Source organism: Paramormyrops kingsleyae, chromosome 16, assembly GCF_048594095.1.
Source record: "Paramormyrops kingsleyae isolate MSU_618 chromosome 16, PKINGS_0.4, whole genome shotgun sequence".
NCBI lineage: Eukaryota > Metazoa > Chordata > Actinopteri > Osteoglossiformes > Mormyridae > Paramormyrops > Paramormyrops kingsleyae.
In genome coordinates, this window is record NC_132812.1 from 14,429,656 (window position 1) to 14,453,676 (window position 24,021).

Consider the following 24,021-nt stretch of genomic DNA (forward strand, 5'->3'; position numbering starts at 1 on the left):
CCAAATGCAAAACTAGTGAAAAAAGAGTCAGAAAAGATTAGGACGGAAAAATGTCAGTGGCCCCCACCTGTTAAACCATTCCTGTTTTGGGGGTCGTCTGATTGTTGCCCCTCTAGTGCACCTGTTGTTAATTTCATTAACAGCAAAGCAGGGTTCCGCCTGGAGTTTGATTTCAATTCTTCACTTTTCTTTGTATTTTTGTTTCTACTAATCAAATTCTTCACTTTTTTTCAGCATCCGTTTTTTTTAGTCACACTCTCGCCGCTTCTTAATAAATTAATCATTAAACTCACTGAATATACATCTCTTCTGACAATCACACTGTGATTGGTCAACTAACGGCATGGGCGAGTCACGAGTCTACTTGATAAGGTTGGGAGAATCGTGAATACTGTGTAAAAATTTGCGTGCTGAAGACATGATGTATAGTACGCATTTCGGAAATAATGTTCTAATTACTATATATATATATATATATATATATATAAGGTAAGCTAATACTTTCCTGGTGTTTCATAGTACCTTTGAGAGGGACATTCTAAAACAAAAAAAAATCTAAACCGAAATACAAGGAATATGGACTTTATTTTACATTAAGCGTTTTCCTTATAATGGCCGTCAATGGAGGGGAAAATGCTTAACGTAAAATAAAGTCCATATTCCTTGTATTTCGGTTTTGATTTTTTGTCAGGTGAAAGTCTTGGCATTTAAACGATGCCCAATTGGCACTAAGGGGCCTAAAGTGTGCCAAGAAAACATCCCCCACACCATTACACCACCAGCAGCAGCCTGCACAGTGGTAACAAGGCATGATGGATCCATGTTCTCATTCTGTTTACGCCAAATTCTGACTCTACCATTTGAATGTGAAAATCCCAGTAACTGAGCAGATTGTGAAATACTCAGACCAGCCCGTCTGGCACCAACAACCATGCCACGCTCAAAATTGCTTAAATCACCTTTCTTTCCCATTCTGACATTCAGTTTGGAGTTCAGGAGATTGTCTTGACCAGGACCACACCCCTAAATGCATTGAAGCAACTGCCATGTGACTGGTTGATTAGATAATTGCATTAATGAGAAATTGAACAGGTGTTCCTAATAATCCTTTAGGTGAGTGTATGTGTGTGTGTGTGTGTATATATATATATATATATATATATATATATATATATATATATATATATATATATATATATATATATATATATATATATATATATATATATATATATATATATATATATATATAGTGTTTTACATATACACATACATAGTCTATTTGATGTGTAAGTCAGCAGTGTCCTTCCATTAGCATTAACCCTGTATGGGTCAGGGCAGCCCCTACATGGTAATACACACTCAGCTAAATGAACACAGGGGGCCTGCAGTCCACCAAGATTTCTAAATGGACAGGTTTACACACACTGGCGGCTACATTTAGATTTACATGTTAATATATTCTTCACGCTCATTTTTCAGCCTTAACTGCAGGCGTTACACATTTCTGGAGCCTTCCGAATCAAAATCAATGGCTAGTAGCAGAGATAAACAGTTCCTTCCAAAACACAGTACTCTTGGTAATTCTGAGTTAAAAAAATTTAATCTTTAGTATCATTTTGACACAATTCTAAAATGACTGAAATATTCAGGCACTCAATATTAATGTACCACTGATAATACAGTGTAAGCAGCACAACTCAAAGTGGCTCAGGGAAAACAAAACATCAGTGCTAAGACACTGTCAATACATTATTTTGTAAGGAATGTCACTGAGATGAAGAGAAACAAAACCGATGCATCATACAAGCAAATTTGTTTTTAACAAGTTTGTGTGTGGTGTCCTTGTGTTTCCTGACAGCTAGCATGCCCATATTGACAAAGATGGGCGAAAGTGAACTGACTAGAAGCATATAACCGGTTCGGCTGCTAGATGACCTGCAGGCGGTTTGGAATTAACATTTACGCTGCTCGCGAATTTCAGACTGCTGACATTTGCCTAACGGTTTGAGGGAGTTTAATAAACCCATAAAAAAGTAACCCAGCGTGACACCAGCCCATGTATCCGCGTTCCAGTGCATATCCTCGCGCGAGTTTACCGGAACAGCTCTGATCCCAGATCAGTCAGTGCGGGATAAGGGGATTACATCAAAGCCGTTCCCTAACAGATTCTTTTGGTATCGAGCTTCATACTTTCAAACAAAATTCACAGGTCCAGCTTTTACAAACATTGACAAATGTAGGGCGTGAACCGTGTCCAGAGCACCCGTTTGCCCTCCTAAGTTCAGACTATCAGCGTTTGCTGGCAAAATCCCCAGAATAGCAAAGGAAAAAGTTTACTTGCCTATTAACACATTAACTAGTGAGGTTGTAGAGGAAAGGTCAGAAACAAACTTCAACTGACCTGAAAAAAAAAACCTATAGCAGTTTAAGCCATTTGGCAGGAGGCAATATAATTCTTGATTTTCTTCTCCCGAAGAAACCCAAGGAACAAAAAGATGTTGAAAAAAACACCCTTCTCTGTAACATTATACAGAGCGTGTGGATTTTAACGCACGGGGTCTACATAACAGCGGTATTATTGTGGGGAGAACACGACTCACCGACAGACTGTGGCCCAGGTCACGCGAGCGGGCGGGGCGTGTGCTCGGCTCGCGCGCCGCGGCACGAGCGCACGCAGGCCTGCTTCATAAAGCGCGTGACGACCGCATACTCGCAGTTTACGAGGGAGGAAATTAAAGTAATACTATAGCCCAGTCCGGCCCGGGATATTGGCACGGACCCGCTTTCCTAGATTTCATTTCACGCTTTGAGGAGGCGCCAAACCTGATCCCGAGTTTGCTTAGTTCGCTCCCATACGGCGGTGACACACCCAAAGCAAGTTGCGCTACAGGACGCTAGGTGTCGATTTCTGCTGTAGTAAACAAAAAATAAGAGTTTGTCGGTTTACCCTTAGGGCATCTCAGTATTCATTGCCCTTAGCACTGTGCCAAACCATTTAGTGTAACGCACAGTTAAGCGGTGATTTTATTCCAAAGTGTCCGCATTGTATAGATCGGTACACATTATATTTACATACATATAATGACTCTATGTCTCTCCCCCCCCCCCCCCCCACGAAGGACCCGAACAACTGTGCAAGATCAAGTCGCCTGCTTTATTAAATTAGTGAAACATCCCACTAAACGCTAATTGCACCTTTAGGCGAACAATTTTGCTTTGCTAGTTCGGATGAATGATTCTGGCAAGCCTCAGGACCTACAACGTGTGGACCTTTTATTTGCCTTTTGTAAGTTTATGGGATGTTGCTTGAAATGCTGTTGCCTTGCCAAAATGTTTATCATCAATGGCCCCGCATCACCCCGAAAAGGAAAGTGTGTTTCTTTTGCTGACATGGACCATCTTGGGGAACCCAATCTGACAACAACCGTAAACAACGGCTCCCCTGGGTAATGCTCCACTGGCCTCATTTTCAGGTCATAAGGCCAGATAAAGAACCCCCACACAAGGGACACGTAACATTACATGGCCTTTATATTGCAGTGGCTCCAGTGCTTCTCAATAGCTTTGTGAAGTCTGGTAAAATCCTTGGGCATTGTGACCACAGAGAATTACAAGCACACATCGTAAGGTAGTCTGGGACATATATACATTTACCCTACACAGCCTTAGGTGCAAAACCTTAAGTACCTGAGACCACAAAATTTCTCACGCAGGCAAAGGATAATTGTAAAACAACATCCTGCTCCAATTAAGAGACTGGCACTTTATTTCCAGGTTCTACCTTCAATGCAACTCTTTTGCAAGTAAATAATAATCCTCTGACCTTATCCAAAGCTGTACATTTAAAATAACCAGCAACTATTTTTCACAGTGCACACTTATGGCAGCACATCCGTTATGCAAGGGTGCATGTCCACGCTGGCATTAAACACCTCACATTAAACACCTGGCTCTGTGCAGCAGCCCAGGGTGCTGCATGTGGATGGTTGAGAAGACACTGACCATAAGAGTTTCTGGCATTCCAGTGCTGTGCTAAATGTTGCACATCACTGTCACACTGCACTACTGATTGCATCATAGATACCACATACTTTTGTCAAGTTCCCTGCCAAGCTATGCAGCAGTTTAAGATTCTACAGTCTCCTTTATTAAATGATATAAATAAAATATTACATCAAGTATTAACTGCTCTTTTGTGACATGTTACAGTTACACACACACACACACACACACACACACATATATATATATATATATATATATAATTTTTTATTAATTAACTTCCAATTCGACTGTAAACTTATTTCAAATCAGCCGTAGGATTCCTCTTATAACTGCTGCTGTAAGGCTGAAATTTACAGTCATGGGATTAATAAAGTTCATCCTACCTGATTTTTATATGGCACCACTCAGGGCAAGTTTATGCAAAGCTATTACGTATAAAAACCTTGATTATGACACGTTACAATTGGGATTCTGAAAATGACACAAAATGCGATTCGGGTTGTGCGTTTCAAAGCAGCAAGTCTCTGACTTGAGTGTCATAAGAGGACAACTCATCACGCTACTGGCAGCAGTAAACGCTCTGCACTTCCCACACGCTGAAGAGAGCGCCGCTGTGTACTTTTCTAACACCATGTGTCGCTGTGGCTCCGAACAAGCACGCGCTGTCGCCACCAAGGAAGGAAAGTCGCACCACAGCCGCTCCCACCAATCACAGGCGCGCTTTTAACGGAAAGTTTTCCCCGCATAAATTAAAACAAGATTACGGTTTAAAAATCGGCGTTTTTAACATAAAAGTGTATAACGTCTCCTAATCCCATTTAATTAACGGAAAGTAAGTAAAGCTAACATATACTTGACGCCAGTTTTTGTTCTGTATCGGATGTTGTACTGGATCGTCCGTGGCCAAGTACACATAATATACTAGGCCTATTAAATATATATTATAGATATATCTCAGATTAAGCATTAAAAAAAAACATTTGCTTGTGTGTGCGAGACAAAGTAAATGCTTTAATCCTGATGACAACAGGGTTGCAATAAAAAGTGTTCCAAACTAACTGAAACCAAACACTTTGTTTAAATGCGAGAAAATCATAATGGTCAATAGTATTTCTACGCCAACTAACTTTTCACAACTTTATCGAAAACAATGTTTGACTTTAAAGGCGCCAGCTTCGGGCAATTCAGGGCTTAGAGACCAGCACATTTTACACTTGGCTAAAAATAACTAAAACGAGTCATTGTTTTATTTTAAGGTTAAAAGGAAATATACGAACCACTATACATGACTATGGACTCCCTGAAAAAAAATATATTTCCGTGCAAGGCCGGTGCGCCCCTTTAAAAACTAGGCAATACAACCTATAATGACATGTTCTGTTACGTCTACACGGTCGACTAGCTACACTATTTAACTGCAGTTTGGTAGGTAACTAACCGCAACTTAACTAGATCAATCATCAGACAGACAAAATTCACTCAAACCGCACCTTTCGCCCGTCATATCTAGGGAAAGCCAGAGCTGCCGCACCCATGCAAGAAATGAATGGACATATTGTTTTAGCAGCAGCCCGATTTCGTGCTGTCGGGCTGACTTCTCCGTCGCGATAAAACCGTTCAGGCGTCAGACCATATTTTAAAAAGATTTATTGCTGAGTGACATTTACAGATCAGGAATGCGAGGTATGCTGATCAACTGTCAACATCCGCTAGCCTCGCTGCTACTTGACATAGAGGTGCCGTAGCATCGCACCATAAAGCGGCTAGCCGAAGCTCTCCATCGGCAAACCCACCTCCTTTTTGGCACCGTTTTCGCCCTCACGGGGTCCGACTCGGCCGCCTCGGCCTTGCATTCGCTAGCAGCGATCCGCGGATGCAAATGGCCGGCGATGAGCCGGAGTCTTCGGTCCGCAGCTTCCTGCCGCCCGGAACCGTGGCCACTAGACGCCATGCCGCTTCCGCGCCGCGCAGGGGGAAAGGCTGAGCTGTCAGAGGTCAGGCGGCCGACGGTAAGACGCTAGGCGTCAGGGAGACTACTCCCAGCATGCACTGCGCGCCGCGCACCTTAGCGCCTCCCCCCTCGCGCTTCTCCACTGAAGGTACGATGCGGGGGCGGTGGGGGCCGAACAGTTCAAAATCAGGACACACCGCGTAGCTATACCTCACACTTTCACTGAGCTTATCATGGGTTTGCTCGCGTACGTTCAATACGCCAATAAATTATAAATGATACCAAAATGTTGTGTTTTTAGGAACTTTCAATGTTGAACTAGTGGCCTACCAGCATGCAACCCATTTGCAATTTAAACTCGTTGCGAAGTTTCACTTATTTTGATGCACATGTATTTTTTGTTAAAGAACTCAAAGCCTGTTAGTATTATGGAAAAAATTAGATTGTATTATTTTGTATTTACGGAAACAGGCACGTAAATGCTTCTACAGGCAAATGTTATAGGTTATAGGAAAAAATTAATCAGCAAAATTAATCAGCAATGTTAATTTATTTGTGCAATCTGTTTGTGTTTAGTGTTTGGAATAGAAAACGTGTTTATTATTGAAAACAATTAGCATATAATATCCTTTAAACAGAAGTTAAAAGCTCTGTATATTTGTACCCAAATACAAAAACCAGGGGTGGATTAGTGCTTAGGATGTTCTAGTCCTCAGCAGACGTGAGAACTGGGCCTCACCCCACCTCGTCTCGGGAAAAATGGATCGGTTAGCTAAACTGCAAACACCCATGTGTCCATGCTGATGTCAGCTGAAGACCCCCCAGATAAATTAATCTGCTCTTGATCAACAGTAAAATATGATTACATTGAATTGCTTTGATTTTTGTCCGAAGTAGCAATTAATAACTTAAGATATTACAGAACTACATGTATACTTATAATACAGTATCACTATGGCTGAAATTATGTTTTTACTCAGTCTTGTGGGAAGAAAAAAGTCAACTCAACTTCATGCTGTTACTAGTGTTAATTGAAAGGTTTAGTTTAGTCAATTTTAAATGTCTTGAGCTGAAAAATGCAGTCCTGTCTTGAAAATTCTTGCACAAGTAAAACTAATAATAACCGTCTTTACATTACTAGGCTACTTATAATCTCATCCTTTTGCAGCAACAACTGATGTCTCACTTAATATAGACATAAGTTAACAGAGCAGTCTATATGCCAGAGTAGTATTGTTAAGATTGTGATATTAAAATAAACAGCCATTCTCCATAACTGCCCAAGAATATTAAACATTATTGTATGCTACCACAATTGAGCTTCTTCAGTCTAGTTTAACTTGCACTTAATTTATTCAAGCTACTTTATAATGTTTCATGTCATAGTTTGGCAGCAACAAGTAATATCTACTTTTGTATGGAAAGACATAAATATTTTGATCCATACAAGATTGTCAGCGTGTGCGGTGGGGCCAGGATGGGGTTAATCAGACATTATTCGAATAATGACAGGTGAACTTTGACTAGTAATTCTGCCTAAAATACCCATCCTTTGTTAACAGTGTCACAGGGGGCCTGGAGTTTGTCCCAGGAAACCACAAGGGAAGGAACACCAGGCACAGAATGTCAATGGAAGTAGGTACATTTCATTCAAAACATATCTAATGAAATAGTCATCCCCGTTAGGGCCAGCTGATGGTATGGTCCTACCTGTACTGTACCATGTGGCAATGAGATAAACCTGCACCACATGTTCAGTTCTCAAGTGAGTGAAGGCTCCCTGGATAATTAGACAATGGTTTAACCCTCTAATGCAGTACAACAAACCATCCAAAACACAAGTGAATGTTTTTTATTTGAATAAAACATGGCTCATACAAAATGCAAGTTAAAGTAAAATCCGTACAGGAGATCAGTATAAAATGAACATGTCTTTTCCCGAATAATGCCACCTGGCTACAGTCATGCGATTCCCATACTGCGAGAATATTGGGTGAATTTAACAAAATATTACGGCAAATAAGAAGTCTCACTGAATGCTTGGAATTGTGTGAGAGCTGGGCAAAGTTCTGCTTGAGGGAAACGTGACAGCGGTGCATTTTGACATCATCCCACCCACCGTCCAGCTGTGGGAAAGGTTTGGGTCCGTCCAGTCAGAGGATTAACTCCCAAAACAAAGTTCTGTAATGCACTGACTGCGAGCAGTTAAGAGTCTAAGTGTATTACAGAACTTTACTCGGAAAGCCGCAGTGCAAGCAGGAATTCCTCCACTGAGGCCTCTTTCACCATCACACCAGAGAGCAGCCTTTAAAACAAACCACAAGGGTGAATGCCTTCGGCACCTTCTGAGCACACCCACTAATGGCACACATCAACCAGGCCCGGATCTCTAAAGGCGAAACACAGGCCTGGTTTTAAACTACCTGTAGGAAATCTGTGACATTAACAACACAGCAGGTATGGCAAATTCCCAAACAGTGCCACTACCAAATTGTGTTTTTCTTGTTATTTTATTTATATATATATATATATATTTTTTTTTTTTTTACTATAAAATATGTGCAGTGTATACCGTTAACAGTGTAATGACGCTAGGGGCGTATATCAAAAAAATCTTGACCTTTAAAAGGGGCCTACAGTGAAATCCATATATTCAAAATAAGGACAGTAAAAATGTATATAACCAAAACATACAGTGGTACAACATAAAATTAAACCCAGTATCTCTGCTATTGTTAAATCTTCTCTACAGCGTTTGTAAGTGTATCAGTTGTTGGTGGTCGATACGTGGAAAATCTGCGAATCTAAATTTTTATAGTCAAGCGTGCATGATCATGACAAAACGCTCATTTATAATGTCCGTTTGAATCAAACTAGCATTTAAGAAGGTACCTGCAATCGTTATTTAACTTCTGATACTTCGACACAAAGCTAAGCACTCAACGATTTTATGTAGGTTAGATTTTAAATTTTAAAAACGGCAAGATTGGACTTTGTACATTGTCACGTGCATTGCCATACTTTAATAAGCATTAACATATATACAAATGTCACTTTTCTGTGATTATAACTTGCAGTTGTTACACTTATAAAAGTTCACTTATTTTCCCTTTGCATAAAATGTACAATCAATAAATGTAAATCAATGCACACAATTAAAGACAATACCACAAAGTATGCATGTGATAAATGACATGTTCCTAAGTGTTATTATTACAAGCATTTAACATATACTTCATTAGCTAGCTATAGCCAACATACCTGGTACAAGTAGGGGAGCAGTTAGCTATGAAGCCAGCTGCAGTCCAGCTCGAGATGAAAGCGATCATAAAATGGAAAAATATGGTCTGAAAACACTGCAGCGCTGATTGCCGAAATGCGCACTTTGTCACATCATTTTGCGGCCGTCGGCCTTGCTGTGTCCCGCCGCGAAGTGATCATGAGGTGCTTTTCCGCCACTGGAGCCTACCTTCGCATATTACTACTCCTCCGTGCAGAGCAGCCTGCAGCTGGAAGAATGTCGACGTGGAGCTGCCAACCGTGGACGCGCATTCGTGGACGCGCTCTGCGAGAAAGCGCTCTCGCCGCGAACTCGAGCAGCGGGCTGCGCCGTAGGTGGAGGCGGTGGCAGAGGTGGAGCGAGCTGCTTAACAGGTACGTGTCAGGACGCGCATTAATAGCCGATGTAAGTAGTGGGGCGCTTTCAAACGATGCCTGATTGCAGCGCAGTTCCAGCTGTCCACTAAAACTCAGATGACAGACTCTTATTCTGGATACTGATAAATGTTTCTTTTTGGCTTTTTGTCTGTGTTTCTAATTAATTAATTTGAATCAGCATAGGTCTGGCAGGGATAATATAGCATATAATGCTTAGCTTAAAAAAGTGTTGGGAATAGTACAAGTGGGGCAGACTGTAATTTATTTGCTTAGTGGACTTTAATCCGAGGTGACTTCGCTTAAAAATTAACCATTTTCATCGCCCGATTATGTATATTTTGGTCACAAATCCCAGGTCTAGGCCTAGTATAACCGGAACGATACACAAGAGCTGTCAGAATGATGTTCGATGTTTTTATTGAATATTCCTTCATCATAGTATGTCCAGTTTGTTTTCTGGTCATGGTGCGGACAGGCATTATCAAAATGCATAATGTGTTTCAATGAAACATTGAAAGGTCATTGAAGGCTGCTCAAAGAATTTATTATTATTTGTTGTCGTCACCCGGATATTCACATTAATAAACCATAGAAAAAGGGCGCCCTGCCTTGCGTCCGTAGCTTCCAGGATAGGCTCCGGAGCCCCGCGGGATGGATGGAGACCTCTCAACGTCGTTTAGCCTTGTGAATAGACACATAGAAATCACATATGCATAATTAAAGGACAAATATAAAATATAACGCACTATAGGCCTATATACCACTATACGATGACGGAATGATAGCCCTACAGTGGATGAAAATTACCTCATTCTTTTAAATGTTAATTTACTCTGTAATACTTTAAAATATTATTTTTAAGTTGTTGTAAACGTAATTCACTCAGGTTTTTGATGTCCTGTTTATAGTACAGTACTTACTAATGTGAGTGTACAGTACCGCGTTAGGATTGTTGTTGTTCCCATGCAAACCACTAAGGGTCGCTATCATGTGGAACTTGGTCTCCCAAGACGACTACCAGCCAATTGTGCATACGGTCGTGTAAACATATTTTAGGAATGGGCTTAAAATTCACGCCTAAGATGAAAATACCAGTACCCTGGGAAGATAGCTACATAATACCCATATCAAAAGCAAGGGTAGCAGTGCAGACCTTATCACAGAAGTGATATTGTCTACCCCATGCTGCCTCTCTCCAACTGGGATTGGGTGTGACACGTCTCAGGTGACCGTTGTCACGGTAGGTGAGGACCTCCAAGTCCCATGCGTTGTTTTGCCTCACGATGCCAGCACAAAGAGAGGTCCCTGCCTTGGATGCGGTAATGCCACATACCCACTTTTTTGAGACTTGTCAGCATGTTTCTCTTGACTTCACATTGTGGTCAGGCCATAATAATGCTGCACTCAACTCATATTTTATCTCCTTTGTCACATTCTAGGGAACGATGCTGAGTAACTAGATTTCATTTAAGTATAATACGGTATTCCACTGTGTGGCAAATATATTGATTTCAGCAAGTGTCTTTATCCATGTTTCAGCCTTGGTCTCCCAGAGAGACGATATCCTTGTGACATCATCAGCTGTTGTTTTCTTCTGATGGTTACTTGTTTCCTCCATCAAGCTTTCCTTCATGATGAATCACCTAAGTACTAGTCTCTGCAGCACCAGAGTGACAACAAACTCCCGAGGCTGAACCTCGGCTGACTAGAAGATCAGTTACCTCTCAGTGAGCATTAATTTGTTTAAATCATTAGACGTTTTTGTGATCATACAAATCACAGCAACTGTCCATACCATCGTCTGCTTGTCCAGGTAGGGCTTATCCAACGTCATGAAAAATCAACCACATACAAATTAAAATAATGTATCTTAAAAGTATGATTTAAAAAAATGATAACCCCTTTTGTAGGATATAATAGAATATGCTCATGTGGAACTAAGGCAAAGTTGTCGGTCGATCGCTGTTCTATGTTATTTTATTTACTTACTATATATATGACCTTACTCTTCTATACAGAGAGGAAATGTAGAATAATTTTTACATGTAATACATGTTGTGTATTTCTCCTTGTTGAACTGTAACCTGCTTTATAACCCAGGCTGCTGTAGGCTTTCATGTCACGACGTAAAGTCAGCCAACGTGAGGCTGGAGATTTAGCAGAGGGGGACGATCCCTCCGCAGTACACTGAACGCCCTTGACTGGCTGCGGCAGTTCGTGGGCAGGACATCTCGGCTGCTGGGATTTTCCGTATATTTTCACAAGACCAGAAGTAGTGCATTATTTCCAAGGCAGCACGCTTTTCCACCGGGCTGCTGTTGCGTGTGGTCTGCGATTCCGTTTCAGAGCGTCGTTTGGGAATATAAACCGATAGCCTACTTGGAATACGGACTGGGATTGTAACTCATCACAATGATGGAGATCGAGTTGCCAAAAATGCACCAGAGTCAACAGGTAAAGGGCGAGCTAGGTATATATTGTCACGGCATTTTATGCTACAGTAAACTCACGTTTCAATTTCATATTGACCATGTTTTTCTACATGGTTAATATAGAACTTAAAATACACAACGGTGCTGCGATCATTTTCGTCAGTCCATTATTATTTAACTACAGTGAATATATTTTATACTTATATGTAATGTTCTGTCTATACGTTTGGTGGAACCCGGGATATTGAAGCCAAATTGATGTAACTACCGTTTGTCGGCGGATTGTTACTATTAAAACTCTGTTATATTTAAAACATTATATGTTAAATCGGGTGTTAGTTTATTCTTGACCTTGTTAGTCTGAATAACTACTTACTAATAACATGCGAATCGTCTGTACAATCGGGTAGGCGTTCTGAACGCCACAATTTCCGATTCTGCGCCATTCATACATTCATAGAAAAATTTGCACCGTCATTGAACTTTGGTGGGTGTAAATCCACGTGTGAAAATCCTTTATGTACATAAAACGTTTAAAGACATGTGCGAAATTGTACTTATAACGACAATCGAAATGAGAAAGGGAAAACTTAAACAGGAACCTAAACTTTTTTCTTCATTGGTCTTTCCTCATATATCGGATACGTGCAGTTGTGTTGGCCTTCGCGAGCCTCCTTGCTACTGCGAGGTTCCCCCCATAGCATGTGATCCCTTGTAAAGATGGCATCAGCGGCTACCTTTGCGTTGCTCAGCTGATTGCACAATCGCGGGTCGCCTCAGTCAGGAATGCTCATGTTTGCCTTATTCTATACCCTGACGCAAGTGGTAATCCGCAGCGTAAAGACATTGGTCCTTGCTGAGTAAATAATTGTAGGGGCGTTTGTGAAACGGTTAAAGTGTGGAAACTGATTATGCAATCAGAGCCACATCTAAATGTATTATGATTGCATAATAGACGAAAAATGTATGTGCATATGTATATGTTTAAGGAGGTGTCTGTTAATCTTAAAATGATTACTATGGATATAATAGAAAAGTGAAGTACACGCTGTTTGCCAGCAAGCAGGGTCATTGAGCCTTTTTTGTGACCATTTTAATTATTTTAAATACAAAAATATGGCCTGTTAGACACGGTAGACTGGTTTCAGAGAGCGCACCCTTTCTTGCTTTTTCTAGCAGGTGAAAAGGTGAAAGTTTGCGTAGCTTGACATAAATAGTCAAACCAGAAGAGCTGGCTTGAATTGAAATGTCTCTACAAGACAGTCCGGACTCGGGGCCCCTTGGGGCCCGATGGGTTTGTCACGGGCCTGCTCTTGTACATTTCGTATTTAGTGTTTTGGTTAATTTGTGTATTTCTTTAGTGTTAGTGATTGTAATGTGACAGACTTCTGCCATATGATTTCAGTTTTGCGCATATCTGTGTGGTGTAGCATGTGCTTGGTGTGGCGTTGCGATTTCACTCACTGGATGATCTATCTATTATTCGTGCACTTTGGACATTCTCTTATGCTCTTGCAGTTCTCTCAGTTGCTGAGGTAAAGTTTAGGTTTCATCATGCAGAAAAAGGTTCCCTTTTGTGTGAACAAGAAGTCCACTGTTTCCACTTCACCCTGCATGTGAGGAGTCTGACCTGGAGAAGTCTTATTTTTCACGGGGCTGGTTCCTTGCTGCCGATCAGGAGCGCTAATTACTAGCCGCTGTGACGTTTCTGTTCCTGCTATAACAAAGCAGCTGGACATGGGCGACACATGTAGCGCCAGGAACATGTTTCCAAGCTGGGCACTCTGCTGACATATCATTTGGAGATATCAAAAACACTACGTGAATATTCATATTTGTTTAATATGAAATTAATAACCAGGTTTGAGAGACACGTGAAAGTTAACGTTAAAAAAAACAATAGTTTAGTTTTGGATGCTGCTATTTATTAAATAATGGGAGGAGATTTTTTTTTAAGTTTTTTTTTTCCTACAAGTGACTGGAAGTCATGTAAAATCAAGGAAGTTTATATTAGCCGATGGCCTGTTACATCATCTCTGCTGTAATAATTTCTTAAATAGTGCAAGATAGGGGGGCTTTGGGGGGGTTCAGTGTGCTGTACGAACGCTGATATATTTTGAGAATTTCCTGCCAGTAAAAGCACAATTTGACTTTCAAGATTATGAAAGAGGAAATGTAATGGAAGCATTTGAGACTATTCAAATATTAAATTTAATAACAATTATATGCATCTTATATGACTATGTTACAAGGCTCCTTAAGGCATATTTCAATCTAAATGGCACTTTTACAGATTTTATTTTTTTTGTAGTATTGTATGTCTCTAAGTTATTTTTAGTCGATTGTAGCCTGAAAACTAAAATAAGTATAATTATCTGAAATGTAACAGCAAAAAAAGAGGTTTAATAGTACTATGAAGACATTTTTTTGTACATGCAAAGGAATATATTTTTTTCACAGAACTTAGTGTGCTGCCATGTTTGTGTTTGTGAGGAGACTACCTCTGTAATGTCAGGACTTTCCCTTCCAGCGCTCAACATAAAAATAATGTGCTCTTTGTAGTTTAGTGTGGTAACCTGGTTGTTTTCGTTTATTGCAGAAATATTCCCACATGCACCATTGTAGAAAAAAATGGACTTCATGACTAAATAACTTTTTAGAGAATACAGTAAACAAGACTATTTAAAAGTAGAAATTTACTTAAAACCACATCTCGATATTTTCAAGTAACTGACAAGGTAGAAGTTTGGAATTAACTGTATAATCTTGTCAGTTAATAATATTGGTTTAAATAATTCACACAATACTTTGACAATACAAAGTATGAAAAGCAATGTTTAAATAGAAATCTGTTTACCCACCAACAACAGAATTTAGTTTCTTTTAGGTTTTTTTTCCATTTTTCTTAAGTGAAAATTTGTTTGTTTCAGATGTGCTTTGGTCTTGTGAGTTTCTGACAGCCCTCGGCAGGTTGCTACAGTTCTCATCCACACTCCTCTTTACATTTTCAGAGCATTTAATTTATGGGAAGCTGAGGATCAGAAACTGGAAAAGGGAAGAAGGGGCAGTCTCCCTTTAACCTTATACACAAATGAGACACACATATTCAGTACCAGTCAAATGTTTGGACACACCAAGCTGCCTATAAAGGAGACTGATACAGTGTCACATCATATGACCTGGCCACCTGATCTTAACACATTAGAAATAGTTTTGGAGGAGTTTGGCCAGAGACTGAAGGGAAATACAGTCAAAGAGTGCTTAGCATTTATGGGGAACCTCCTTTGGGACAGCTGGAGAAGCATTTCAGGAGACCATGTCATGATTCTGGCGTAGAGGAGACAGTAGGGTCAACCAGTCCCTGGTGCAATTGGGGTTAAGGGCCTTGCTCAAGGGCCCATGGGATTTGAACTGCCAACCTTCTGAATCCTTTATTTTTTTGGTCACTGCATAATTCCTTGTCTGTATATATATTACATACAGTATATGCATACAGTATGTATAACACTCTGCGAAAGTCATAGGCAAAGGAAATATTTAAAGGTATTTACTGGGTATTAAGTATATGTTTCCTCAGAACAAAAAACACAATTTAGCATTGGAACATATGTCGATTAAGAATACGAGGGGCGTTCAATAATTTATCTACCTGAGTATGAAAGAAAGGATCAAGCATGTTGAAACAAGTCTGGGCATGTTGTGATATGTCTTAAGGTTACTCATGCACAGCTGTGGCTCAGTGGCAGTCTAACCCCTGTTTTACACTGGATGCGTGTCCGCTGCGGTGCGACTGCGCTGCATTCCCATTCTGTCCGAGGTTGTCCGCCAATTCGCACTGGACGCGTTTGTGTTCCGTATCTGATCCGGCGCCCCAATGGTTTGCGAGATCACATGATCACGGGAGAATAACATTTAACATAACATTTATCTATGTTTCTGTGGATAAAATAATGTGTCACTCCCATGTAGGTTACTGAACACTTTATTAGGAGTTTACAAGTACTTCACAGTACAGGTTACTTTCATTAAAAATCAAGTATTTACATAGTTAATTCTACTATTGTCCTTGTAAAAAGGATGTCTGGGGTCGTACACAATTCTGTGTTTCTCCACCTCTAAAATGAACTTTTTCGTCATCCATGTTGTGAAGGGGAGTTGGCGCATGCGCTCTGTGTTACGTTCTTGATCCGTATCCGTCAAAAATAGACTTGATATGCATCTCGACGGACTGCCGGACGTGTAACGGAACAGAGACGTAGCGGAGACGCAACGCAGCGGATCTGGTGTAAACTATTACCTGCGGCTGCCGCGTCGGAAACGCACCCAGTGTAAAACAGGGGTAACACTCCAAGAGACCGGATGTCCAGAGAGTCCTCATACAAATCAAGTAAGAAAATGCTAGATTTGGAGCAATGATCAGTGATAAAGTTTCTCACAAAAGAAGGGGAAAAGCCAAAGGAGATCCATGAACGCATGACTGCAGTTTATGGTGAGTCTGCCCCTTCATCCTACAAAGTAAAATTTTGGAGCAAGCAGTTTCAATGGGGTAGAGAGTTCATTGAAGATGACCCTCACACTGGACGGCCAGTGGAAGCAACTTCCACAGAAATGTGCATGAAAGTTGAAGATTTAATTTTGTTAGGCAGACGACTTCAAGTTTCCTGAGTAGCTGACAAAATGGGCATCTCAGCAGGTACAGTTTGGAAAATAATTCATGAAAAGTTGGGCATGTCAAAGGTCAGTGCAAGATGGGCTCCAAGAATGCTGACGCCATGTCTGAAGGCCACAAGCCTCCAGTGCTGTCTGGAGAACTTGGAGATGTCCCGTGAAGACCAAGTGAATTGTTTTCATCGTTTGGAGACTGGAGATGAGACTTGAGTCTATCACAGAGTCCAAAATTGAGTCAATGCAGTGGAAGCACAAGTCATCCCCACCACAAAAAAGTTCAAGGCAGAAACATCTGCAGGCAAAGTCATGGCAACTGTTTTCTGGGATATTGAAGGACTTTTGCTTCTGGAGTTCATGCCACATAAGACAACCATAACTGGGGAGAGTTATGGCAACACAATGAATGCTTTTTTGGAGTCAAGGCAAAAAGACGAGGAAAACTCACGGCAGGCGTGCTGCTTCTTCACGACAATGCGCCAGTTCACATGCCACGTCAATCACAGGCTGCCATCAAAAAATGTGGGTCCAATAGCTGAACAATTCACCCTACAGTCCTAACCTGGCTCCCTCAGAATATTTCCTATTCCTAGTTTTGAAGAAATCTCTCCGTGGACAATGGTTTTCAAGCAATGAAGCGTCAAGGGAGCTGTGACGTCGTGGTTTGAAGGTCAAACAGAAGATTATTTTTCAAAGGGGTTAAGGTCATTGCAGGAAAAGTGGATGAAGTGTATGAAGTTATCAGTGGACTATATTGAAAAATAAAACAAAATTTTTTTTGGAAACTTTCTTTCATACTCAGGTATATAAACCTCCAAAACGTTACTGATATCTAGCTGGATGGCTAGATGAACGCCGCTTCAGTTCCCAAACCTCCTCAGGGATACCTCAGCTATGTATTTGTTAAATTTCATCACCAGCTCACTTTAATGAATACATTTAAATTAGTTTGAAAAGTCAATGACATATTGATTAGCTGTACGAGGTGTGCTAGTGGTCTAGTCCTGGGGCAGGCAGCCCTGATCCTGCAGTGTCAGTATCCAGCAGGTTTTCTATCCCACCTGATGAATTACTATCTGCCTGAGATCATGTGTGGTTCATCTGAGACCCGGTAGGATGGAAAACCTGCTGGGTACCGGCATTCCAGGATCAGGGTTGCCTACTCCTGGTCTAGTCAAAAAAACACATGGGTGTAAATCCTGGGGTGGCTTTAGGAGAGGTTTTGGAATAGCTAAGCTGACACATTTTGACATACACAATATCATAGAATTTTACCAGCATGAAGATCATTTAAACATCATTTTCATTGACTGCAGAATGCCGTTTCAGATGGAATGTGATTTGTCTCTTGGTGATTGTCACCAAACGGTGAAAGATCATGGAGCAAAAAATGCTGCTTTCTTAGGACATCATGTGTATCGTTTGGTGACTAACAAAACTGGCTTTTTAGATGCTTTTATCTGATGGCAGTTACACCTTATTCAATCTAAAAATTTATATCTACACAAATTTATTAGTTTTAAAAAAATGATCTGTGTGACTGGCTGGCATGGTGGCTCAGTGCACAGTGCTGCTGCTCCACATCTCCAGGGCTGTCGGTTTAAATCCTACCTCCACTGGGGCAGGTGTGTGCAGTTTCGATGTTTTTCCCTTGTTGTACCAGTTTCCTCCTCCTTTGTACTGGAACAGATAAGTAGGTGAAGGATGGATGAATCTGTGACCCATGGCCCAGTCCAACTGGCATTATCAACAACAAACATCTGAAGTACCGTGAGCCAGGTGATATCCCTGTAAAACTTGTTTTACTATATAACAGCATCGCTTCTAACATGCTTGGCGTTTTACGTACATATTCAGTATATAAGATTCCTCATTAATATAAATGAAAGGAACAGTAGCTTTGTTGTTCTTCTGTAAGCAGACATCACAAGCCTGCAGCGTGTACATTCCTGACACTTAGCTTCCAGATACTTCTCTTTGGTAGTGGCCGCTTCCGTTTTGTGCTGTCCCCCCCCCCCCCCGCCCGCCCCCGCTTCCCTAGTTCACCCAGTCTCCTCTGTCTCACCCAGCCAAGTTACCTAATGCCTCAGCTAGAGGAAGTGTAAGATGTCTTAGATGTAATAATGCGGCATTCTCTTCATAAACAAAGGTCACGCGGTGAGCGCTTTTCCTTGTGACACAGTCACTGGATTTTTTTTTTCTTCCTGTGCAATCTCTCCGGACTGTTATGAAACGCTCAGCCTACGCATACATCTGTGAAGGCCGAGGCACACACAAGGGTGTTAAGGCACTGCAGGCAGATAAAGCCGGCATCCGGGTGGCAGCTGTGCGCAGGCGCGGGGGCCCGCCCTCTGCCAAGGGCCCGCATGTACACCAGGAACCGTGCTATGGGAACCTGCTGCAGACTGCATTATCTGCACTGCATTATCTGCTCCTCACACGCTCAAAGCGCGCGGCGAGATTACTGCACACGGTGTCCTTTGCCTGCTCTTGACACAACACAGTGCCCTTTAAGAGCTCCTTCACCGTTTGCTTGTGCTTATTCAGTTCTGCAGCTGCAACGCTTTTTAAGCTAACTTCATTTATTTTGTAAATTAAATTTAATGTCCTATTTTGCTACTCCAAACTGTGAATGAATTGTTACTGGAAATATTATCGCTACAAATTATTATTCTCTTCTGAATTTCAATTTACGTGTTATTTTATTGTTTTACATATAAATAAAATATATTTTGTTCTACACTTCAGTTTAATAATTTGGTGTGTAACATACTTTTTTTCCAAGAAATCTACATAAATATATATATGTGTGTGTGTGTGTGTGTGTGTGTGTGTGTGTGTGTGTGTGTGTGTGTGTGTTTTTAAGCAATTTGATTGGCATCATTTAAGTATAAATTTTTGTGCATCGAGGGGTTTCATACTGGGTCTAAAGGTCTTTAAATCGTCCCCACTGGTGTTTTACTAGTTTGATTCGTCTCTGCTTTCGTGGTGGTTGCTTGTTAGTGGAGTTGCTGCCAGCACCTGTGATGTCACCGATGCCATGGTGGAGATACGGGTAGCTGAGCGATGGGCAGAAACCCCGCCACGGGTGTTCCCGGGGGGCCCCGGGTGTCCCACAACCTCTGAGTCAGCCTTGGGGTTTAATAAGACGGCTTTCAGTGAGGGTTTTGCTAGCGCACAATGATGGGCTCGATGGAGCAGGGCCCCGCCTGCCCTGTCACCTGAGCAGCCCTCTCTCTTGGGCCGACTTCCTCACGCCAGTCCCATGCACTTCTCCGATTGGAGTGAAATTTAAGCCTCGTGAATAATTACCACCTACCTCTGGGAGGCTTGGCACTCTCAGAAGGCAGGACAACCTCCAGCGTGCTGGCAGCCCTCGTCCCACACCGGGCCTCTCCGCTGGAGGAGGAAGGAAGCCCTTGAAGCTTTTTGCGAAATGCCCGCCGTGTAAGTACCATCTAGATCCCGGCTGTGGCACGGCAGCACACATTAACAGGGACATGTGTGGGTTTCGCGTGACACCAGAGCGGTCTTTCCGGATACCTCCGCGGGTGGAGACGTGCTTTCCTTTGGCAGGTTTATGGCACGCCTTCGGCGCACCGCGTTCGCCATTCACACCGAGCCAGACAGGCTCGACCGGTGCTGGCATTGCGTGGGTGGGGATCACGTATTCCAGCAACAGGGGAGGATGAAACAGGAGACGGGCATGTATTATTCACGCAGCTGTGTCTTCTCCATTACGCTCATAATAACACCGGGGTTGCTGTGAAGTCACGGGACACTCGTCCTCTGGGAGGGAGGGGGGCACCAAGGGGCGGCAGCTTAGTGGTGTTGTCCGCGAGCCCCCACCCGCTCTCTACCATCTGTTTGTGCCGGACGGATCAGAAGCACTAGTGGGGGTCTCCGTCACACCCAGGCCTAGCCTCACCCTCACGCCGCTACTCTGTTCTCCCTCTCTGGCCAGGAAATGGAGCTGATTGACATCCTGTGGAGGCAGGACATCGACCTGGGCGCCGGCCGGGAAGTCTTCGACTACAGCCACCGGCAGAAGGAGCACGAGCTGCAGCGCCAGCGCCAGCGTGAGGAAGAGGAGCGGCTGCAGCGGCTGCAGGAGGAGAAGAAGGCGCTGCTGGCTCAACTGCAGCTGGACGAGGAGACGGGCGAGTTTGTGCCGCGGGCCCCACCCAGCTCCCAGCAGACCACCACGCCTCCTGAGAAGGTGCAGGTACGGTGCGGTGTGGGGGGCACGAGGGCCGTTGCTCGGCAACTAGGTAACCACCCCTGCTACTATAATGAGAGAGCACAGGTGCAGTTCCTTAGCAATAGTAGTACTTAATTTTTTTTTGTCATCGTTTGGTGAAGCGCATTATCTGAGTGTTGCTGGCCCCGTGTAAAAACCCTGGCCATATATTTCTGAAGCCAGTCGAATGCGAAAAGCCGCCGGTCCAGCTGAGTGGAGCTCATTTCGTTTTTCAGCCTGCCGTGTTCACAGAAGAGGATGTGGGCACCCTGTCATTTGACGAATGCATGCAGCTCCTGGAAGAAACCTTCCCGCTAGTGGAGGCCATCGAGGTGAGGGAGGGTCTTTGTCCTCACCTGACTTACGATGCTGACGCTCATTTTCTTAGATGTGTCCCTGAACTCTCCTCTCACTCTCTGCTGTTTTCCAGACTTCTGCTCCTACTCTCGACCCCTCCGTTTTGCCTGCCGCCCACGGCAGCCCAGTCATGATGGGTCCTCAACCACAGCCCCTGCTGTCAGCAACGCCACCCCCCCAGAAGCCCCTGCCGGACCTGGAGCAGGCCTGGATGGAGCTGCTCTCCATCCCTGAGCTGCAGGTACAATAAGCAAATTCATTCGCCTGCGACAGAGGCGGCTGGGATCGCAACGGACACCCGAAGAATGCCCGGCTACTCCCGCCCCAGGGCGAGGAAGACAAGTGCCCCTTTGTTGTGCAGATTTGCAGAGTTGGCACGGGCTGCGGGCGTATTCAGCGAAGCCCCCCACTAGACTCGGAAGAGACGTTTAGGGTGGGACACAGTGTGTCCACCCACCTATCAGCCGAGATAAGGATGGAATAAAAATAAAAAAACAACTCTGAGATCGTATGTGCCACTCTGTATGAACTGAGTTTCATTGTAACTTGAAACATAATAGTTGATCAACAGAATGAAAAAGAACTGCAATTTAGTTCCATTTAGTTTGATATTCTGACGATAATCTATAACCTAGCTATTAGCCGCTAAAGATGCAACAGGACTGTGGCTTGTGTCATTCACTGTTGTTCTGCTTCTTCTCCAGCAGTGCCTGAACATGCAAATGGGGGACGTGGTTGAACCACAGGGCTACAGTGCCACGAGCACCTCCCCGGTGGTGCAGGAGCCAAACTACCCCTTCTACCTGCCCAAGATGACAGATGTGATTACAGTCCCGGCGGAGTCAGTCTGCTCCTCGGGGTATCAGAGCTCCTTCGAAGGGGCTTTTGCCGGCGCTGTCCCAGCGGACAGCCCCGGTCAGGCGACTCTGGAAGCCCCGGACCTGAATGGCGCCTTTAGTGTAGAGAGCTTCTGCGACATGTTTTACCCGGACCTTACAGATACAACAATAAGCCATGGCGGCTTACTGGGTGAGGGTGGGAGTGAGGGTACCGCGCTGGCCGAACTGCCGGAGGAGACACCGGTTAAGCCCATGGATATCTCTGAGTTCACGTTGGGGGAAGGATTTGCCAGCAAGGAGGCCGAAGTCGAATTTCCGGACTCTGACTCAGGCCTGTCGCTGGACGCTAGCCCCAACAATGGGTCACCGGAGAAATCGACAGTTGACGACAGCTCCTTTGGATACAGTGACTCTGATATGGAGGAGATGGACAGCAACCCTGGCAGTACTAAGTCTGACTACACCGAGACGTTCCCACTGTCCTTCGTTGCAGAAAGTATCCAAGGGAATTCTGGCGCCCACAGCCAGCCTGGATCCTCACAGGACCAGAACGCCGGGCATCCCAAGACAGAACTGGCAGAGGACGCCGGGCATGACAAACCGCCCTTCACCAAAGACAAGCACCGGAGACGCATGGAGGCTCGCCTGTCACGAGACGAGCAGAGGGCCAAAGCCCTCCAGATCCCCCTTGCCGTAGACCTCATCATCAACCTCCCTGTAGACGACTTCAACGAGTTGATGTCCAAGCACCAACTGAACGAGGCCCAGCTGGCCCTGGTCCGAGACATCCGCCGGCGTGGCAAGAACAAGGTGGCTGCCCAGAACTGCCGCAAACGCAAGATGGAGAGCATCGCGGGCCTGGAGTGCGAGCTGGACTCGCTGCGTGAGGAGAAGGAGAGGCTGTTGCAAGAGCGATCCGAGAACGACACCAACCTTCGGCAGGCCAAGCAGGAGCTCAGCAGCCTCTACAAGGAGGTGTTCAGCATGCTCCGGGATGAGGAAGGGAAGCCCTACTCGCCCAGTGAGTACTCCCTACAGCAGACGTCCGACGGCAATGTGTACCTGGTGCCGCGCGTCAAAAAGACGACGGGCAAGACCCGCGGCAACTAGCATTTCTCTGCTTACCGTATTTTTGTACTGCACTACCATAACAAAAAGTCTATGCAAAAAAAAATAAAAAATTTGTAGTCTCAAGATCGCTTCAGCATTAGTCCAGCAGCAGAACTATTATATAGTTTTTGCGTATCCAACCATAGCGGTTTGACATCTTAATATTTTTTATATTTAGACTTTTGCTTGTACGGCTATAATGTATATTTCTTTCCCCCAAGGAAACCTTTTTTTCTCAATATGGTTTGTAAATAAATGTTTATCTTATTTGCCTTTGAAGTATGAAAATGTACTGTATATATATTTTAGTATTCTAATCTTTTTTTTTTTTTGCAAATCTCTCTTAATTTCCAGAGTCGGTTTTATAAATGATTTATGCTTTGATTCACTGTTCAATTGTTTTATTTCTTGACTTTTCTCTTGTACTTTATAAAAAAAAATAAAATATTCATTTAATCCCCATCTTCTGATATTTTTTGGTCTGAAATGGATTCTTTGCACATGTAAAAACACAGGATAATAATCATTTGGGGGGTGAGCAGTGGGTATTGCTAATCTCCCTTACATTAAAATGGGAGATTTACTCTGCTTTCAGCTCTATTTTCATATATGACCTCTATAAAGGCCAGAAAGGCACTGCTGTTAATTCTGCCTGTGGCTCCCAAGACATTCACATGTAAAATTACCCATTTTATTATTTTTATTTAGGGCAGCAAGGAATATGGTGGCCTGGGGCAATCGCTGCTGCGGCCTTGAACATTG

At 43.1% G+C, this 24,021-nt stretch overlaps 2 protein-coding genes and 3 long non-coding RNA genes across 11 annotated transcripts in view; 2 read left to right on the plus strand and 3 right to left on the minus strand.

Moving 5' to 3' along the window:
- LOC111838581 (alkyldihydroxyacetonephosphate synthase, peroxisomal-like) overlaps positions 1–6,067 on the minus strand; it is a 33,809-nt gene extending 27,742 nt beyond the window's left edge. Inside the window, exon 1 of the mRNA XM_072700245.1 lies at positions 5,802–6,067. Coding sequence (XP_072556346.1) covers positions 5,802–5,959 — 158 coding nt within the window. The 5' untranslated portion in view covers positions 5,960–6,067. The remainder of the gene's footprint in view (positions 1–5,801) is intronic.
- On the plus strand, positions 4,684–9,608 carry LOC140578632 (uncharacterized). Its single transcript, XR_011982900.1, has 3 exons — positions 4,684–4,840; positions 7,522–7,594; positions 9,457–9,608. It is a non-coding gene; the product is annotated as an uncharacterized lncRNA (long non-coding RNA).
- LOC111838584 (uncharacterized) lies at positions 7,796–9,506 on the minus strand. Its single transcript, XR_002836905.2, has 2 exons — positions 9,221–9,506; positions 7,796–8,264 (listed from the first exon to the last, which is right to left on the minus strand). It is a non-coding gene; the product is annotated as an uncharacterized lncRNA (long non-coding RNA).
- Positions 9,609–10,213: 605 nt separating the features above from the next.
- Positions 10,214–18,677, minus strand: LOC140578799 (uncharacterized). The gene is made up of 3 exons (XR_011983072.1): positions 18,563–18,677; positions 18,325–18,393; positions 10,214–10,297 (listed from the first exon to the last, which is right to left on the minus strand). It is a non-coding gene; the product is annotated as an uncharacterized lncRNA (long non-coding RNA).
- On the plus strand, positions 11,406–23,721 carry nfe2l2a (nfe2 like bZIP transcription factor 2a). Of its 7 annotated transcripts, none has more exons than XM_072700709.1 (5): positions 11,406–11,429; positions 20,678–20,938; positions 21,190–21,285; positions 21,384–21,551; positions 22,015–23,721. In XM_072700709.1, the coding sequence occupies exons 2-5, from the start codon at positions 20,681–20,683 to the stop codon at positions 23,257–23,259; spliced, it is 1,767 nt and encodes a 588-aa protein (XP_072556810.1). In that variant the 5' UTR covers positions 11,406–11,429; positions 20,678–20,680; the 3' UTR covers positions 23,260–23,721. The 7 variants fall into 7 exon arrangements, with proteins under 7 accessions (XP_072556810.1, XP_023657481.1, XP_023657475.1 ...); XM_023801713.2 differs by lacking the exon at positions 11,406–11,429 and adding an exon at positions 11,797–12,086; XM_023801707.2 differs by lacking the exon at positions 11,406–11,429 and adding an exon at positions 11,797–12,070 and having other exon boundaries at positions 22,018–23,721.
- Positions 23,722–24,021: the final 300 nt, after the last annotated feature.

Bases quoted from the DNA above. Each gene is read 5' to 3' on its own strand.
- nfe2l2a (XM_023801706.2), top strand. From the start codon at position 12,029: ATGATGGAGATCGAGTTGCCAAAAATGCACCAGAGTCAACAG. The intron at 12,071-20,677 runs GTAAAGGGCGAG...CTCTCTGGCCAG, and splicing joins AAATGCACCAGAGTCAACAG to GAAATGGAGCTGATTGACAT. The intron at 21,286-21,383 runs GTGAGGGAGGGT...GCTGTTTTCCAG, and splicing joins CGCTAGTGGAGGCCATCGAG to ACTTCTGCTCCTACTCTCGA.